General features: G+C 41.2%; 1 protein-coding gene across 6 annotated transcripts in view; it reads right to left on the bottom strand.

The window, feature by feature from the left end:
• Nucleotides 1-1,113: 1,113 nt before the first annotated feature.
• wipf3 (WAS/WASL interacting protein family member 3) overlaps nt 1,114-17,436 on the bottom strand; it is a 95,581-nt gene continuing 79,258 nt past the window's right edge. For all 6 annotated transcript variants that reach the window (XM_059654264.1, XM_059654263.1, XM_048560980.2 and 3 more), the window contains 2 exons: nt 15,799-15,900; nt 1,114-3,104 (listed from right to left, as the gene is read on the bottom strand). In XM_059654264.1, coding sequence (XP_059510247.1) covers nt 3,064-3,104; nt 15,799-15,900 — 143 coding nt within the window. In that variant the 3' untranslated portion in view covers nt 1,114-3,063. The remainder of the gene's footprint in view (nt 3,105-15,798; nt 15,901-17,436) is intronic.

Below are 17,436 nucleotides of genomic sequence, written 5' to 3'. Positions count from 1 at the left end.
GGAGAACACAGCAAGCCAGGTAGCATCTGGAGGAAAGGAGAAGTCAAACGTTTCAGGTATTACCCTGATGATCAGGCCTTGGCCACTATGTAGATGTTCGAGGGCTGAGATGAATTGACATTCAACAACCACAACCGTCATGTTTTGTGTCAGTTATAACTGTAACCATTGAAGAATTTTCCCATGATTCCTGTTGACTCTGAGGTGGTAATGGTGTTCTATTCCATTCACAATTCGTCAGATAAAGCAATCTAGGCCCATGTTCAACAAGAATTGTAAAACATTCATGTGAGCTTCCTACGTGCAATATTTTCAGATACCAGTGCTGCCAGTGAGCTGTACATTTTGGTTGCGTGCACTTGAACTTCTGGAATGCCTTGGGTAGGTTCACTGCCACCAATCTTCCTTATTGGTATACTTCTAAGTTACCAACAACAAATGGGAAGGATTCCCACATGAGGTCTATGGCAGATGATTAACTCAGTCTTGATAAACTGAAGATGATGATTACGTCGTAACTGAGAAGTTTCCATCATCTTACCAGACCATAGCATTGCTCTCACATTAGAAAAAGAGAAGGCGGTAGTTTATGCTGAGGGTCACTGCACCTTCGCCAAGAAGAGCAGAGAGTCCCTCATGGTAACCTCAGTTGGTGCGCGAATTGAACCCATGCTATTGGCATTGCTCTGTAATGCAAACCAACTGTCCAGCTGACTGATCCCTATCAAACCAAATTTCACTGTGGCATCTGACTTGTCCAGTCTCCTGAGATCATCATAATATTTGTATTTTTACATGGTAAATGATGCAAGGGATAAAAGGTATCCTTATCCCAGTGTGCCCACTGGATGCCAGGCTTCACCTAAGAATATGAATAAGAACCAAAAGAACTGTGGATACTGTAAATTAGGAACAGAAACAGAAGTTGTTGGTAAAGAGCAGGAGGCCTGGCAGCATCTGTGAAGAAAAAAAGCAGAGTTAACTGTGGAAGGGTGACCGGACCTGAAATGTTAACTTCGATTTTTTTTCTTTGTGGATGCTGCCAGACCTGCTGCACTTTTCCAGCAATTTCTGTTTTTGTTTCACCAAAGATTCACTCAGAGCCAAGTGTTTCAATGCATTTTAATGTAAACAACTTACATGCAATCCTGTAATTTTTTTTCTCTCTGATAGAAATTTGCTGCAGTGTACAAAGGATAAAATATTCTCCACTTAGGTGTCTAGAATATCTTTAGTTCAATTTTTTCCCTACTAATTACTTTTTACATTTAATTTTTAAAGAATAGACTTTAAACATTGCCCAGGTGAGGTAAAGAAATATTGGCTTAGATTTTGCATTGAGCAGAGAAATAAGACTGTTCACTGCTGACTTCATATCAACCTGACGGGTGCACTTATCATCTCTGCACTCAGACCTTTTACCTTGTCTCACAATTCAGAGGATAATAGCAATCTTCACCAGGGATACACAACATTGATCTTCAAAGAGTTTATCAAGCTACCCAAACAATTAATCATATTGACGAATTCTCACTGACTGCTCATCAGGGAATAAAAGACACAACTGCTTCATTAAAAAAATGTAATGGAAGTTAAGATTGGAACATAAAAAATGAAGTGCAGGGAGAAACTGAAATATCATGCAAAACTTCAAGAAGAAAGCCTAGTTTTAAAAAATCTAGCAATTAATCATAACAAGGGCACATTATAACATCTGTTACTTTTTGTTTCAGGGCTGGATCTGTTGTACAGCAATAGTTATTGCTTAGACCCCCATTTCAAAAAAAAGTTAACCTGTTTGAATTTAGAGATTTTCTATGGACTTTCTAATGACAGTGTAAAAGCAGAAAAGGGCAAGTTCTTGCCACACCATCTGATTTTCCTACTGGAAAGCAGAAGAGGTTTCATGCACAGTGCAGCCTGTGAAGGAACAGTGAGTGATAGAACGCAACTTCAGGATTTTCACCACAATGTACCCACTAAACTACATTTGTAACTAATTCAGTAAAATGAAACCAGGCTTGGGAAACTAATTACAGTTACATACATTTAAGGATGTAAATACATGAGAAAGATTTATCAGGCTTTGGCATCTTGCATTTAATACTGCAAGAAATACATTAACTTACAAAAATGAGAGATTATCTAAACATTCATACAATTGACTGTAACATCTTAAGTGTTTTGTTAAATATTACTAAGTTATAACTGATGCTGGAAGAGCATTTCTTTAAGATAGCAAACTGAAATTGGAATGATTGGATAAACTCAGTAGCTTAAATAAATTTTGTTTACCTTTTAACAGATCAAAATCCAACCAGGTGGGCATCTACAAAATCTTTGTACTTAACCACGTGTAATAATGATGCCTGCAGGGAACAATACTGAATATACCAATAACCAAAACATATTTTGGTATTCTTTTGGTAAAAGCCCCTTTAAAGGAAAAATTAAATTTTAAATTAAGTCCTAATTGCCTAAGAATAAAGATAAGCAAAACTAAATTGGGAGCCAGTGCCTGAAATAAATAAAACACTTAAAAGCTCCACTTAAGCATTACCAACAAGAAAACAATAAGTTGTAACAGAAGTAAAATATTTCTGATTTGTAGTAATGTTTAATATTTTCTGCAAATAATTCCCTTGAATTCGAATTATTCAGATTTCCTGACCGCCTATTTAGCTAAAAGGTTTATATACATTTCTGATTTAGTAATCTAAAATAATCCTTACTCAGTCCAGACAGCACTTCTAAATGTTTTTTTAAGTGGAAATGCATATTTATATCATGATGTTTTTGACTGACCTAATTTATAATATTATTAGCCATTTTGCTATAAGTTAATTACATGTAATCAACAAAGGAACAATTTCTGTTACTGTATTAATTACAGAGGAACGCAAGTTTCTTCAAGTACATGAAGAAAACTATTTCCATTTTACTAATTACGACTAGCTTATTTAATAGATTCAAGGCAGAAACATCTTTCTTCTGTGATGTCATAAGCTGTCTTCAAACAGATGGTAAAGCGGACCCTCAACCACAAGCAACAAGATTAACAACTCATCTTAATGGTGTTGTAGCCCGATGATTTTTGTGGTTAACTGGAAGAAAAAACATGTAGAAAATAGTCAGCAAGTAAAATCATGAATTTGCTAAATTTTCCAAGTCCTTTTCTTTTCAATCAAGGTGAGCAAATGATACGATGTGGCAAAGTTGGAATTAAATATAAACTTTAGCATGGATGTCAAAATTACAACCAAACTTGGAATAGCACCATCAAATTTACTTATTACTACTAAATGAAATAACAAATTGTAATTTTGCAGTGGACATTGTGTACAAAACCAACAATTCATGATAGTTACCAGGAAACTATGGATAAAACTGTGGAGGGAGGCTGTCACCTACATTTCTTTCTCCAGTGATAGCGGTGATACAGTCAAAGAATTTACAAGGTAATTTCCAAATGTTGTACTGTTATAAGAAGACCTCAACAATGGAAGATGCCCAAAGGAAACTTGAGTTATAATGGAAATGATTTACCAATCATTTGAATCAATTGTTCGCTGTATAGCAGAAACTAAATCAGACAAAAGGTTGGCTTCTGGTCTTTCATGACTGGAATTTGCAATGAAGTATAGCCCTGACTGACTGTATCAATGGGTTTCCCAACATTAGTCGTTCCACTTGCAGGTTATGGAAAGAAGTTCTATGGAGAACTGCACACAGTTTACAGTGCACAAGAGATAATTTGGGCCACCAGTGATAGCTACAGATCCACATCCATACATTACCAACGTGCATATTTCTCACTTCAGAAAATAAAACAATCCAGCCCACTAGAATGCCATTCTAAACTAATCCCACCTGCCTGCGTACGATCCATATCCTTCTATTCCCTTCAAGTTCATGTATCTGCCTAAATGCCTCCTAAACTTTGCTATCATTCTACAACCTCCCCAGCAGTGTATTACACGCGTCAAGCACCCTCTAAAACTTTCCTTGCACATCTCTTTTAAACTTTCTTCCTCTTATCTTAAACATTCACCCCCCCCCCCCGCCCCCATCCCTAGTTTTTGACATTTCCACCCTGGGAAATGACTGACTATCCATGCCTCTCATAATTTTATATCTTTCTATCAGATCATCTCTCAGAATCCAAGGCTGTACCAGAAACAATCCAAATTTGTCCAACCTTTCCTGATAGCTAATACACTCCAATTCAGGCAACATCATCATAAACCATTTCTGCACACGTTCCAATGCCTCCACATCCTTGTTATAATGTGGTGACCAGAACTGCACGTGGCCGAACTGAAGTCTTATACAGCTGCAACGTGACTTGCTAACTTTTAGACTCAATGCCCAACTGATGAGGGTAATTAAGCTGTATGCCTTCTGTCCCACTTTATCCACTTGAGTTGCCACTTTCAGGGAGCTATGGACTTGCATCCCAAGATCCTTCTGTACAGCTATGTTCCTAAGGGTCCTACCAATAGCTAAATTCTTCCCTCTTGCATTTGACCTCCCAAAATGTGCCATGTCATTCTTGTCTAGATTAAAGTTCGTCTGCAATTTCTCCGTCCAACTTTCCAACTGATCTATATCCTCCTGTATCCTTTGCCAACCTCTTCAATGTCCACAACTCCACCGATTGTCACGTCAGCAAACTTACTAATTAGACGAGCTACATTTTCATTCACATCATTTACAAATAGTACAAACAACAGAGGTCCCAGCATTGATCATTGTGGAACACCATTGGTCACGACCTCCAGGCAAAACAAAACACCCCTATATTCTGTCTTGTATGACCAAGCCAATTTTGTATTCAACTTACCAACTCTCCCTGGACAATCTTCTGGACCAGCCTACCATGAGGGAGTGTGCCAAGCAGTTTAATAAAGTCCACACAGACAACATCCACTAGCTTAGCTTATTATGGTGAGTGGAATTTCTGGGTGAACCATGATGCTAGAATATTGTTTGGATGCATCCCAATCAGAAAGCCATGTATGCGGGAGTATACCATGAATCAATATGGTGATTGTCTAAAGTGAAAACAGCCAATTGTGCTGGTCTTGTGTATCTATCTATCTATCTCAAAGTGTGGAAACAGGCCCTTCAGCCCAACTAGTCCACACCATTCCTTGGAGCATCCCACCCAGACCCATCTCCCTATAACCCACCTATCCCTGACCACTCCGGGCAATTTAGCATGGCCAATCCACCTAGCCTGCTCATCTTTGGGCCGTGCGAGGAAACTGGAGCACCCAGGGGAAACCCACACAGACATGGGGAGAATGTGCAAACTCCACACAGACAATTGCCTGAGGGTGGAGTCAAACCCTAGTCCCTACTGTTAGGTAGCAGTGCCAACCACTAAGCCACCATGCCACCCAGTCTTCCCAGAGACTGGGACAGCAGATCACCCTGAAAGCTTGCCTCATCTCCATTCAGTCATGCTGACTTGGTAACAGAAGCTTGTTATGTTTTCACCTGATTCCGAAGCTCTGACTAAGATCTATAATGGATTGAGATGTCTGCTGAGACTTTCTGAAGACTTTCAAAAATGTTGGCCACAAATTGCGTCACTATTTAAAATCATCCATTCAGATTTTCCTTGTATACAATTTGAAATTGCCAAATCTGCTGTTCCAATGAGATGTACACAGCCTGGATTCCATTAGACAGTTTATAACCTAACAATTGTGATGTTAGTATTAAGTGCACCAAAAGAACATCAAAGTATCAATACTTATCAAAGTGTAAGATTGCCACTAATATAAAGAACTTCCTTTTGTTTCAACACTTGTTCAATATTCTATTAAGTCTAACTTGAAAGACTGCATCTGGAGTTCCCGCTATACTACTGCCAAAGGCTGCACAAATCTTCCTTGGCACCCAGAGATAGCTAGGGGATGGGGAGCAGAAGATGATAGTCAATTTGCTCTTCAAACAAAGAAAATATAACTTTTTTATTTTTCCTTGCAGTGTGAGTCGGGCTCTATCTCAGATTAGATTTCATGAGGAAAAGCAGTGGATCAGTTGCTTTAGCTTCCAACTAGTTCAAAACATTTACAATGGCTTTGACCCAGTATAGAATCTTAACTTAGATGATAGCTGAAAACTAACACAAATTAGAATGAATTCAAGAGGTCTGTGGTATATCTTTAGGTTGGTCTCAAAAAGTGAAAGCATATTCAAGATTGTTGTAATGTATAAGTAAATTTTTTGGTGGAAGTAAGAAGTAAAACTTAGTTCATTATTGTATGCAATTTCAAATTATATTATAGTAACAGTGTTGTTAATAGTGCTTTATTTGTTTAATTCTTCTTATTTCATAATAAAGTTAGTCTTTGTTTAAAAATCGAAACCTTGTAGCATTGATCTGCAGGATTTTAACGGTCTTCAATGTGATCCTACACAATACCGCCCCAGTAATTACAGTATGGGTCTTGGAAGGCTCCTGACATTTAGAGAGGAAAACAGTGAATGGTCTTCAAACACCACCTCTCGCTGTTTTGAGATGGGAAAAGGTCTTGTCTAGGATCTATATCATTTTATCATAAATGGAAGCAGCTTGGACTGGTTGGCTGGCTGACAGGTAACAACAACAGCACTGGTAGTGAGGGTTGAATGATTAAATCCCTTGAGAAATCAACAGGTTTTTGCTCCATGGAACCAATACAATCTCCCAGAGAAGCAACCATCGAACATGGTAATCTGTTGGACTCCCAGTTGCTGGGCTTCTAAGAAATCCTGCAATCTCACTGGAGCACTATTACCCACAGCCATGATGACAGCCTGGGCTTCCACTACAGCACCCAGGGGCCTCGGCTTTCAAATCGATGTAAGCCGAGTCAACTGTTTTTAGCAGCTGCATCATGGACAGGTGCACAAGTGTGTTAATGGAGTTGGTCACAGCTCCATAACTGAAAGCATGGTCTCCAAGCTCTGAGCAAAGCTCCTGCGCAAAGTAGGTGCTGCACTGTTCCATGCTCTTTAATACTGAACACATGCTACCAATGCACCAAACATCAAAGTGTGAATACCTATCACCCTTTTTCTCCAGGCTGTCACATTAAGGTGCTGACACGAATCTTCCATAGCAAAACGTTTATGACCTCATCCTCCAGGAAGCATTAGCCTTGTCCCTGCCCTAGCAGCATACCACTCATGCCCAGTGATTTATGACATGTGTATCCTGTCTGTAGACATGTAGTGTCAGTATCTGAGCTGATGCTTGTGTGTGTGGGGTTAAGTTCACTGTTTCCTCATCATCACTGTCTTCTCATTAATCTGCTTTTCGCTCCTGCTGCCAGGCAGCAATTCTTTGTTACCTTGACAGAAGAAGTAAGTGTGTGGTTACAGGGCGTAAGGGGAAAGAAGTAAAATTGCATGCTTAAATAATCTGCATCTTCTAAATTTGAAGATGTGAAGATAAGGTGTAGGTTGGATATTTGGAGGAGGACTAATGAGGATGCCATCATTCTCTGTAGCTCTCCCATTATGGGCTTTGACTTTATCAGTTGCTACTCCAATGTTAGTGACAGTTTCACATCTAGAGAGGTGAGGACATGTAGTCATATCTTTCCCTCACCACTGAGCATCTGCTATCTGCCATCATCATTTGCAAAATAGGAAACTGTGTCTGTGGGCAATGCCTGAGGTTATATGTGTGGTGGTTGGATAAATTTGAATTATATGCACTGAGGTTGATCACTTGTGAAGTAAGTTGAACTTCTTGCGAAGTTTGCATCCATGTCTTCAGGACTTGACTCCTGGCATTTATGGTCATGGCTGTCTAGAATCATTGCTTTCCCATTATTTATCAGAGAGTCTCCCGGCCCTCTGGAGACAGCACGTGTCTCCTCCACCACACCTTCTGAAATGAGGTAGCCAATACAGGGTCAGATAATCATTGACCTTGTTCTTTCCCATGGTGTACCATTTCTGTGCATCTCTGTCGGGTCAGAAAAGTCTTCAACTGCTTCCCAGCACATGACCCAGCCACAATGTACCTCCCATTAAAGACACACAGTTTGACTTTAAGAGATGCAGGCCAGCTTTAACTGGTGATTGCTTTGGACGAGTTTAGACATAAACTGAGGTACACAGCCATTCATTAGCACTTCGGGTTCTACACACTATAGTCAGGAGAATAAGCAGGCCGCGTGCTTGGAACTAGCCCAGCTTAATCATTTTTCACAATTCCTATACCTATCTTCTGGGGTTATGAAATTTCACAGCTTGAACTTTAAAATTTTTACAGGTGAAAATGAGAAGCAGAACTCTGTCCTAGAAACTAGATATAAGAGGATTTATACATATAAATTTTAAAAGTGCTCAAACTCTTACTGTTCACTAGCAACTCAAAGATCAGGCATTTCCTCTGCTGTAAAGTGAGTATAATAATTGTTTCGTACAGATTAACTCAGTGTCTATTTTATAGCAATGCAACCTTTTGTATTCCGGTAGCTAGAAGTGTGGGCAAAAGCCCATTTTATCAAGGCCCAAAATAGCTTCAGTGATAAAGAACAATCTTTCATATGAGGAAATAGCACCTAGAAGAACAACAATGGCAAGGAATAAAGCAAGTAATCCAATAATGGTTCTGTAATAATTTTGAATCTCGCTGGCTAGCCAGCCAATCATGCCATTGGAAAAGCAGATCTATTTAGAGATCTAGATCTAATTACCATGCCCGCATTAGACTAAAGACACAAAATAAATACCTGACTGCAGTTTACTGGCTCTGGCACTATATCAAGTGGCCTGCAGACTGACCCAGCCAGCAGAAAGTACATGGTTTCAGAATCATTCCTCGATGAGCCCATAACAGAGGATACAAACATTAAATAGCTCTCCAGTTGCCACTTTGTACTGGAAAAGTTAATCAACAGCAAACTTAAATTTTAAGAAAATATCAATCCAGCAACACATCCATAAAACTGCTGTATTTCCTCCACATCAATGTGCCTTATTTGATGAGTCCAGACACCTCATTTAGAAACAAAACAAGTTATGTTCTCCACAGATACCCATGGTGCTGTGTGATAAAGATCAGCCTGAAGTTTACATGGTGAGGTGACCTCAGTCTAGATGATGGTAGAAGTTCTACAGTTCCCCTCTGTGGTCTTGTACTGGGGAAGGAAACAAGATAAACTTATGTTCCATTCTAATTGCTATCGACTGACACTCATGGTAAGCTCTATATGCATGGACATCAGTCATGGGAGGTGTAGGCTCAGCTGTGATGGTACTGGGGTTAAGAGCTTGCTCAAACGTGCGGTAAAGCACATTTTCTTAATATGAGAGATTGCTTAAATTGAAAGCTCAATGTTGATATTTTATTTAAAAGTATTAATGTTGAATTATAGAAAAGATACTATATATCCTGATCAGTAATTACAGAAGATAGGTCTAATTCACAACTTCATATTCTTTATTGATCAATAATTGATCAGTAAATCTAAAAAGAAAACAATTACCTCTCACAATGATCTGACACAGCCCCACTGAAACAATCTCGAATACTTGTTCTCAGCAGGAACACATCTACTCAGTGGTTAAAGCCTATTCGATGCATTAAATTTCCTGCAGTATAAGCAATTATTACATAACCATCTTGTTTAACCATCATTAAATTCAGAAAAGAGCTAATTGTAGAAACTTTCATGGCAATCAAGGATCAGCATTTATTCGAAGCTGTGCTTCCCTATAGACAAGCAAAACAATCAAACAGCACAACCATAGAGGTTCACAAACATGACTCTCAGAAATAGATCTGATATTACACTATTTGATGCATCATCACTCTTCACTGTACATCCTTCCTATGTTTACCTCCAGCTTCTAGTTTTAACCCTTCCCTGTGACTAAATCCAATTACTGCATTGAAAACAAGAAAAATGTTACTGGACATTACCGCATAGGAAGAGAACATGGTACAATTTAAAAGAAAACTCATGGACAGAAAAACATAAGTAATTTTAAATTTAATCCAGGCAACAGTCTGAAATCAAAAGAGAAGGTTGGAAAAACTCAGCAGGTCTGGCAGCATTTATAAAACAAAAGAGATTTTACATTTCAAATCCAATATTCTTTAGTTTTGAAAAAGATTCATTTTGGGCTTGAAGCGTTATCTCTGTTTCTCCTCTGGTTTTAAATGATAGAACTCATTAAATTTGGGCTGGTTGCACTTCAGTCCAAAGATGTGCAAGTTAGGTGGATTGGCCATGCTAAATTATCCACAATGTTCAGGGATGTGTAGGTTAGGTGCGTTTGCCTCAGGAAATGCAGGGTTAGGGTTAGGTGATGCGTCTGTGTGGACCTATTGGGCAGAATGATCTGTTCCCACACTGTGGGGATTCTATGAACTTTACAGATTGGAAAATAACTGATGTAACTCATTTCTCAGAAAGGGAGGGAGGAAGAAAGCAGGAAATGATAATCCAGTTAGCATAACATCTATCAAAGTGAAAATATTAGAAGCTGTAATCAAAGATGCTATAATAAGGCACTTAGATGTGTTCAAGCTAATCAGACTGAGCCAACATGGTTTAGATGGGTATTTGAATAGGAAGGGTTGAGAGGGATATGGGCCAAATGCTAGCAAATAGGACGAGATCAGATTGGTGTGTCTAGTCAGTGTGGACGCATTGGACCGAATGGTCTGCTTCCGTGCTATATGACTGTACAACTCTATGGTTTGTCAAAGGGAAATCATGTTTAAGTAATGTTTTGAAGTTCTTTGAAGAAGCAACTTGCGCTGTGGATAAAGTGGAGCCAGGGGATGTGTTGCACTCTGACTTCAAAAAGGTATTTCATGGTGTGCTACACAAAAGGGTACCAAGAAAAATAAGTGTCATAACGTTCAAGGCTATGGGTCTAGTTCCGAAAAGTGGAACTAATGTTAGTAGTAGCAGTATATTTTTGGCAGTATAAACTTGATAAACTCTTTATGATTCTGTGAAAAGCTCACAGTGTTGGGGTGAAATATTACATGAAAGAAGACTGGCTGGCTAACAGGAAACAGACAGGTACTTGTATATGGATATTTTTCAGGCTGACAGGATGTCACAGGTGTTGTGCCCAGAGGGTTCGATGCTGGGGCCTCAAACCTTTATATACATGATGTAGTTGAAGGGTTCAGAGGTATGGGTGCTAAAATTTCCGATAACACAAAGGTAAATAGGAAAGTGAGTTGTAAAGTGGACATAAAGAGATAGATTAAGTTAATGGGCAAAGATCCGGCAAATGGAACATAACATGGAAAAGTGCAAAATTGTCTATTTTGGCAGAAGGAATAAAAAAAAGCATAACATCTAAATGGTGAGAGTTTGCAGAGCTCTGAAATGCAAAGCAATCTGGGTGTCCTAGGGCATGAACTGCAGAAGGTTAGAATGCAGATACAGCAAATAATCAGGAAAGCTAATAGAATGTCATGTTTCATTGCAAGGGCAGTTACGCTTCTGTTAAACAGGGTATTGGGAAGACCATATCTGGAGTACTGCATACAGTAGTGATCACCATACTTACAAAAAGATGTTAATGTATTGGATGCAGTTCAGAAAATTTATACCAGATGAACATCTGAAATGAGTGGATTGCCTAATGAGGAAAGATTAGATGGGCTAGGCCTGTATCCTCTGGAGTTTAGAAGAGTCAGAGGTGATTTCATTGAAACCCTATAAGATCCTGAGGGACATGAAGAAGTAGATGTGGTAAGGATGTTTCCACTGGTGGGAGAATCGAAACTACACGTCATAGTTTATAAAAACAATTTAAGACAGAGGTGAGGATAAAACATTTTCTCAGAGAATTGAGAGTCTCTCAAATTCCATTCCTCAAAAGGTAGTGGACCTTTAAATCTTTAAATATTTTTAGAACAGCAATAAATAGATTTTTGATTACCACCTTGGAGACAAAAGAATATTGCAGGTTTGGGGTAATAAAATGTGAGGCTGGATGAACACAGCAGGCCAAGCAGCATCTCAGGAGCACAAAAGCTGACGTTTCGGTGTACTTTGGGATTCCATTGCCACCTCGAACTGTGCTACTGTGGATACTCAATAAAGAGGCTATTTTCGCCACTCCCCAATTTCGGTCGTTATTTGAAACACAATCCCAAACCTGCAATCAGAGATAATGGGAACTGCAGATGCTGGAGAATTCCAAGATAATAAAATGTGAGGCTGGATGAACACAGCAGGCCAAGCAGCATCTCAGGAGCACAAAAGCTGACGTTTCGGGCCTGGACCCTTCATCAGAGAGGGGGATGGGGAGAGGGAACTGGAATAAATAGGGAGAGAGGGCGAGGCGGACCGAAGATGGAGAGTAAAGAAGATAGGTGGAGAGAGTATAGGTAGGGAGGGGATAGGTCAGTCCAGGGAAGACGGACAGGTCAAGGAGGTGGGATGAGGTTAGTAGGTAGATGGGGGTGCGGCTTGGGGTGGGAGGAAGGGATGGGTGAGAGGAAGAACCGGTTAGGGAGGCAGAGACAGGTTGGACTGGTATTGGGATGCAGTGGGTGGGGGGGAAGAGCTGGGCTGGTTGTGTGGTGCAGTGGGGGGAGGGGACGAACTGGGCTGGTTTAGGGATGCAGTAGGTGAAGGGGAGATTTTGAAACTGGTGAAGTCCACATTGATACCATTAGGCTGCAGGGTTCCCAGGCGGAATATGAGTTGCTGTTCCTGCAACCTTCGGGTGGCATCATTGTGGCAGTGCAGGAGGCCCATGATGGACATGTCATCTAGAGAATGGGAGGGGGAGTGGAAATGGTTTGCGACTGGGAGGTGCAGTTGTTTGTTGCGAACTGAGCGGAGGTGTTCTGCAAAGCGGTCTCCAAGCCTCCACTTGGAGTCCCTCTTCCGCACCTACACAGGCCCCAAACCCCACCTCTTCCTCCGGTACATTGATGACTGTATCGGCGCCGCCTCTTGCTCCCCAGAGGAGCTCGAACAGTTCATCCACTTCACCAACACCTTCCACCCCAACCTTCAGTTCACCTGGGCCATCTCCAGCACATCCCTCACCTTCCTGGACCTCTCAGTCTCCATCTCAGGCAACCAGCTTGTAACTGATGTCCATTTCAAGCCCACCGACTCCCACAGCTACCTAGAATACACCTCCTCCCACCCACCCTCCTGCAAAAATTCCATTCCCTATTCCCAATTCCTCCGCCTCCACCACATCTGCTCCCACGATAAGACATTCCACTCCCGCACATCCCAGATGTCCAAGTTCTTCAAGGACTGCAACTTTCCCCCCCACAGTGATTGAGAACGCCCTTGACCGCGTCTCCCATATTTCCCGCAACACATCCCTCACACCCCGCCCCCACCACAACCGCCCTAAGAGGATCCCCCTCATTCTCACACACCACCCTACCAACCTCCGGATACAACGCATCATCCTCCGACACTTCCGCCATTTACAATCCGACCCCACCACCCAAGACATTTTTTCCATCCCCACCCCAGTCTGCTTTCCGGAGAGACCACTCTCTCCGTGACTCCCTTGTTTGCTCCACACTGCCCTCCAACCCCACCACACCCGGCACCTTCCCCTGCAACCGCAGGAAATGCTACACTTGCCCCCACACCTCCTCCCTCACCCCTATCCCAGGCCCCAAGATGACATTCCACATTAAGCAGAGGTTCACCTGCACATCTGCCAATGTGGTATACTGCATCCACTGTACCCGGTGTGGCTTCCTCTACATTGGGGAAACCAAGCGGAGGCTTGGAGGCCGCTTTGCAGAACACCTCCGCTCAGTTCGCAACAAACAACTGCACCTCCCAGTCGCAAACCATTTCCACTCCCCCTCCCATTCTCTAGATGACATGTCCATCATGGGCCTCCTGCACTGCCACAATGATGCCACCCGAAGGTTGCAGGAACAGCAACTCATATTCCGCCTGGGAACCCTGCAGCCTAATGGTATCAATGTGGACTTCACCAGTTTCAAAATCTCCCCTTCCCCTACTGCATCCCTAAACCAGCCCAGTTCGTCCCCTCCCCCCACTGCACCACACAACCAGCCCAGCTCTTCCCCCCCACCCACTGCATCCCAATACCAGTCCAACCTGTCTCTGCCTCCCTAACCGGTTCTTCCTCTCACCCATCCCTTCCTCCCACCCCAAGCCGCACCCCCATCTACCTACTAACCTCATCCCACCTCCTTGACCTGTCCGTCTTCCCTGGACTGACCTATCCCCTTCCTACCTCCCCACCTATACTCTCTCCACCTATCTTCTTTACTCTCCATCTTCGGTCCGCCTCGCCCTCTCTCCCTATTTATTCCAGTTCCCTCTCCCCATCCCCCTCTCTGATGAAGGGTCCAGGCCCGAAACGTCAGCTTTTGTGCTCCTGAGATGCTGCTTGGCCTGCTGTGTTCATCCAGCCTCACATTTTATTATCTTGGAATTCTCCAGCATCTGCAGTTCCCATTATCTCTGATTGCAGGTTTGGGATTGTGTTTCAAATAACGACCGAAATTGGGGAGTGGCGAAAATGGCCTCTTTATTGAGTATCCACAGTAGCACAGTTCGAGGTGGCAATGGAATCCCAAAGTACACCGAAACGTCAGCTTTTGTGCTCCTGAGATGCTGCTTGGCCTGCTGTGTTCATCCAGTTTCACACTTTATTATCTTGGATTCTCCAGCATCTGCAGTTCCCATTATCACTGATACAGATCTTAGTGACCTCTTTATACACAGTTCTTACATATATTTAAATTCCATCACTATGGTGTTACACAGTTTTATCTATTGTGCACTGAAGTTTGTGTTTCGGCTGTCCTGGGGAAACAGGAGATTGTTTAAACTTTTGCTAATTGCTGGCTGCTACTTGCATTGGAGTGTCTGCCTGGTCTGCTTGCATAATTAAGAGATGTTAGTCCTTTTTATCTTCAAAATCAGTAAATGTTAGTACTAATACTAGACCTATTTAATCTAAATAAGTTAGAAATTATACATGCACTAAATGAAGTTTAAAAAATATTACACTGATTACCACAGCTGGGTCGTGAGGTTTTGTTTACTATTTGCCGATGAGAGTTTTCACAGAAGCACTGTTTTGATTGTAACTTTCTTAAAGGGGTCAGAGGCCCTATTCAATATTTATTTAATAGGTACATGCTAGTGGAGAAAAACTGTTTGATGCTGTGCAACCTATTGAGGTTCCGAGAGATGATTGCTAAGGGGCTTTTTTATAATCTATTATAATCTTTTCATAATTCCAGCTGGGTCAAGGAGGCAGTATGGCACTGAGGGTATTGTTTCTGAACAGGTTAGTAGTCTTTGATATTTATTCAAAGGTAGTTTTCGATGTAAATATGTCTGATAAGGGTTGAAGGTGTGAAGGAGCAGTAATGGTTTTGGAAGGGATGTTTTAATTTAGTCTATCTCGCAATAGTAAAATGCACTACAAAAATTGTGGTTTATGAATATATGAATGAAAATGCATTAGAGTAAAAAGCGAGTTAGTTAAGGGTTATTAATGAATGAATGGGAATGCAGTTATCAGTGAATATAGCAAGCTGGTGAGTGAGTAAGTACAGAGACCTATAATACAATATCTTACAGGGGTATCAGGCCTCCAGATCCATGTCAGTTTGGTTTTTATAATAATCTGAAGCAATCAAGTTGATCACACATTTTACACCCCACCCAATTTCCCTACCCTTTGAAGTCAACAAATGGCATCAACCACCCACCATGTATATTTGATGAATCACTCATTGACCTAACAACTATATTTATAGTACTGAATTAACAAAGGGCCCACCTCTTGGTTGCTTGCTGGGATATATCCTGGGAAATGATTTATACTCATCTGGAGGTGGGAGGTCTTCAACTGAATGGAAATTATACTTGGACTCAAAGTCATCTGTGAAATATGAATAATTAGACAATCAACATCAAATAATAAACAAGCCAATTTATTTTTAGTTCATTGTGAGAATACTTCTGATGTAGTTTCACTTAGAATACAGTTTACATTAACATGAAATGCACATTCTGCTAAAAGGTTTTGGGGCTGAACATGCACTTGGGTTTTCCAAATCACTTACTGTTTCTTCAACAAATGTGTGGGAAAATCAAATCAATAATATTTATTTGTTTACTGTTGACTAGGGAGTCTTGTGTTGAAGTGGGTACCACTGTTGTCTCCAAGCCAGAAGCTCTCACCCAAGAACGTGATAGCCAAGGAAGCTGCATTTATCGCACATCCAAGGGTTCAGTATTAATGCAACAGATAGCCAAGGGCAAGTGTTAAGAACAGGAGAGATTCCCTAGTCATGAGATGGAAATTAGAGCCTCTACCATCATTATTCATGTACAAGTGCATAGTTTCAAAGCAACTGAAGCTCTTTTTTGGAGTTGGGGGAAGAAACTTCCAATATCTGCAATATTTTGCTTTTGTGCATTTTACATCCTGTTTTCTACAGTTAGGTGAATAGCGTATCATCAGAGATATGGAAAGCTGAAAGAAGAGGAAACCCAAAGTTCAGGCAGTAAACTGGTGAAAAGTGACAAATCGGCCTAGTACCCCGCTGTTTTATGTGATGGTCATGCTATATGACATTCCTTTATTCACTTCAAACCACAGGTCAGAACCACATCATGATTATCAATCATTAGATTGGCTGTATGGTGGATGTAGAATTTTTCATTTATTTGCTGTGGGTTTTGCAGCATTTATTGCCCATCACTAATGGCCTTAGAGGTGGTTACGGTGAGCTGCCTTCGTGAACCCCAGCAGTCCTTGGGATGTAGCAACATGCACAGTGCTGTTAGGAATGTCTAGTTTTTGACCCAATGAAAGTGAACGAGCAGCAACATTGTTCCAAGTCAGAATGATGTGCGGTTTCAGCCATTTCTTGAAATAATTTGGAACAAACTGAATCAGTTGAAGACTGGCATTTGCAATGCTTGGGATGTCAAGAGGGAGACCATGATGGAACACCCACTTGGCACTTCTGGCTGAAGGTGGATGTGTATACGTCAGCCTATCTTCTGCATTGCTGAACTCTTCCATTATACGGAATGGCGATATCTGTGAAGACTTCACCTCTTGCTAGTTGTGTAACTGTCCACAACAAATCGGAACTGAATGTGACAGGAGTGCAGAGCTCAGATCTGATCAACTGGCTCTATGATCACTTTGCCGTGTTGATTACATGCTGCATTCACCTCTTAGACTGCAAGTTGTCCTGAGTTAGAGTCACACCAGGTTAATAACTCATTCTTAGGTATATCTGGTGCAATCCCTGGCATGCCCTTATGTTCTTTCGTTGAATTAGATTTAATCTTCCAGTTTGATAGTAATGGTGGTGTAGTAAGACATTCCAGGTCATTATTAACACTTCTACTGTTGGTGGCCCATAGCACCTTATGGATGTCTAGTTTTGAGTTGCAAGAT

The sequence above is a fragment of the Stegostoma tigrinum genome, chromosome 2 (assembly GCF_030684315.1).
Source record: "Stegostoma tigrinum isolate sSteTig4 chromosome 2, sSteTig4.hap1, whole genome shotgun sequence".
Classification (NCBI taxonomy): Eukaryota; Metazoa; Chordata; class Chondrichthyes; order Orectolobiformes; family Stegostomatidae; genus Stegostoma; species Stegostoma tigrinum.
The sequence above is the reverse complement of the archived record's forward strand: the minus strand, read 5'-3'. Positions and strand labels throughout refer to the sequence as shown.